We start from the raw sequence: 2,714 nt of genomic DNA, 5'->3' as shown, positions 1-2,714 counted from the left end.
CCCATGAACCACTACAGTGTTGATTTTGCAATATCCATTCAACACACTGAGGGAAGCATGGAGCCTGCCGATTGGTGTCGGGCAATGGCACCATAGCCACCCATGCTGTGTCATAGGCAGATGGCGAGAATTCAGGTTTCTCCAGATGTTTCCGTATTCTAGCCTTCCGTTCCTAATTTACATCCAGCATTTGATCAGTGACGTGAATCCTGACATGACATGGACTTGAAACATCTAGTCGAAACAAGGGTTAGGACTTAGGAGTGATGTTCATACCGTGTTGCGCGTCCTTGCATTTTCTCGTGCCAACATCTCCTCAACATAGGCTGTTCGGCGAAAGGAGAGCAGTATGAAACAAATCAATTAGACGGCCTAACTCTAGAAGTACAAATAGATAAATTAGCAATCCCAACCACAAGTATAAGTTTCAGGCATTGGTAAACAGAGAAGAATTATATGTGCATCCATGCGAATCTGCATCGAAAGTAGCTTAAGAAAAATAGAAAAGTCCACCCAAGCAAAGCTACGGACTCTTACTCCTTCCTTACCAGATGGAGCAGAAATCAGAGAGAAGAAACAGAGCAACGTACGTGGTTCGGTGGAAGGAATCCCGGAGGCCGAGCAGGCGAAGCTGCAGCGAGGAGGCTTTCTTTTTCCATGATGTAGCCCACACTTTGACACGAACTGTGGAGCAGCCCAGAGGAGGACGGCCTGTTGAGGTGCCTGGCGTCCAGATGCTAGCAGGATGGAAGAGGAACGACCTTGTGTAGGATTTGCCATGGGAAATGGGGCGATCAGCTCATGGAACTGGCTAACAGTGATGCTCAGTAAGGTGGTTATGAGACAACCTGCTGAAAAGACAAGTACGAAAGACAACCTGTGTGAACATGCTGAACACAAGTGCTGCAATTTTTCATTTCCCCTGACAGTGATGTTCCAGCTATTCGATCAACCACCGTGACAATTTCAGGAACATGACCACCATTATGCGTTTGCCGGCCCTATTAGTCTCGTCATTGGGGTGAAGGTGTGAACCGGTGATGTGACGATCGCTGATGTTTCAACGGCGACTTTTTTCTTAAAGAGAGAATCAAGTTGTTATGCCTACGTTTCAATTTGTCCGGCAGTTGGAATTAATATATATGTTTGGGCCTCTGTCAGCCACGCATGTCCAGCTAATCAGACACGCATGCAAGTAACCACCCACCTCTATCAATTGGACAACAAACAGATACCTAGGGTTCGCGTTTTGTCCGGCAGGTGGAATTAATGTATGGCTTGCCATCTTAGCGACCCATGTTATGCGTGCCAAAGACACATGCGACTGACCACCCGCTTCAATTGATCAACAAAAAATCTGCTCTGCGTACGATTCATATTCATCGTACATCGGTACGACCAGACTGCAAATGTTATGGCCTGAATCATCAACGATTTGTCTCTAATCGTAATGTTGGACGGAGATTTCATCGTATGTATAGCAAGGTCGGATCAACAAATAGGGTAAGTTGCCCATTATGGTGATGGCAACAATAATACCAGTTGCACTCGCTAATGCCTACTGCTTCTACTACTTGCCAATTAACAAGCACAACATCCGCCGTCAGACTCGCTGCCACTTCTAATACTTGTAGATTAAAAAGGACGATCATAGCAGCCTTTTGTCGTGTGCTTGAACTTTGATGCCCTTTTCCCTCAGCCTTAATATGCCGTAGATACTGCCAACAAAACCTGTCACCTAGACCCTTCTTTCATAAATACTTGATCATAGCAGCATGCAGGAGCTCATCACTGAGCCAAAAACCAAAAGGTTGACACAAAGAGAGAGAGAGAGAGAGAGAGAGAGAGAGAGAGAGAGAGAGAGAAGGTGGAGGATGCTGACTTTCACCGCTACAGTCCGGCATGCTCCAGTGCTCGACCAGACAACACCAGAGCCATGGCGACGACTCTCCCTACACTTACACTCTCAGCGTCAACAATGTGGTAATCATGATCTATCAATATCCACACCTGAATGCATGCATGGTTATCAAAAAACTTGAGTACTCCCGAAATAACATTATTATTTCTGGCTCACATTCTCTTAAAAAATGTTTGAACTAGTACAGCGGCTTGCGCAAATAGGCGGGCTCCTCTGTGGTGGATATATATTTTATATAAATTATTTATTGCAATCCAGTGAGCTTGCTTTCTAGAGAGACTTTCCATAATATAGAAATTAGGAAGCATATATGTGTCTGTTTTATCTTTTAATATGATGTTGTTTAAAACTCAAACAACAATATAATGTCTTTATTTAATTGTAAGAATGGAAACATATTGAACATATTGTACGTGACATATATAATTCTAAGGCCAAACATAAATTTTGTCATTAGTAAAAAAATTAGCTTATTAGCATGCGAGTAACAAAGCACATCACATTTTTTATTTCCTTTAGTAAGTTCAATATCCAAATTTGTTAATGCCAAACACGTTCTGCGCCAACGAATAAGTAACTGTGAAATTTTTCTCGAGTTTTGAAGTTTCTTTACCATGGTATAGGTATCCTAACCTTAGAATCTTTGAAGTTCAAAGTTCTAAATAGTGTGATATCCTGGTAAGCCTTTTAGTGCTATTTAGCGTGCTACAGCAAAATTTAGCGCACTATAGCTGCAATTTAGTGCGCTAATGCTTCTGTCACTATTTGTCATGGCCTGCTATTTATAACTTTG

At 42.7% G+C, this 2,714-nt stretch overlaps 1 protein-coding gene across 1 annotated transcript; it reads right to left on the bottom strand.

Moving 5' to 3' along the window:
• Positions 1-15: 15 nt before the first annotated feature.
• Positions 16-848, bottom strand: LOC123177056 (9-beta-pimara-7,15-diene synthase, chloroplastic-like; the record flags this gene model as incomplete). The annotated part of the gene is made up of 3 exons (XM_044591014.1): positions 16-172; positions 277-326; positions 591-848. Coding segments are annotated over 3 exons (465 nt in total), but the record flags the coding sequence as incomplete, so codon positions are not given.
• Between the last annotated feature and the right edge of the window lie 1,866 nt (positions 849-2,714).

This window comes from Triticum aestivum, unplaced genomic scaffold (genome assembly GCF_018294505.1).
Source record: "Triticum aestivum cultivar Chinese Spring unplaced genomic scaffold, IWGSC CS RefSeq v2.1 scaffold11626, whole genome shotgun sequence".
In the NCBI taxonomy this organism is placed as follows: Eukaryota; Viridiplantae; Streptophyta; class Magnoliopsida; order Poales; family Poaceae; genus Triticum; species Triticum aestivum.
The sequence above is the reverse complement of the archived record's forward strand: the minus strand, read 5'-3'. Positions and strand labels throughout refer to the sequence as shown.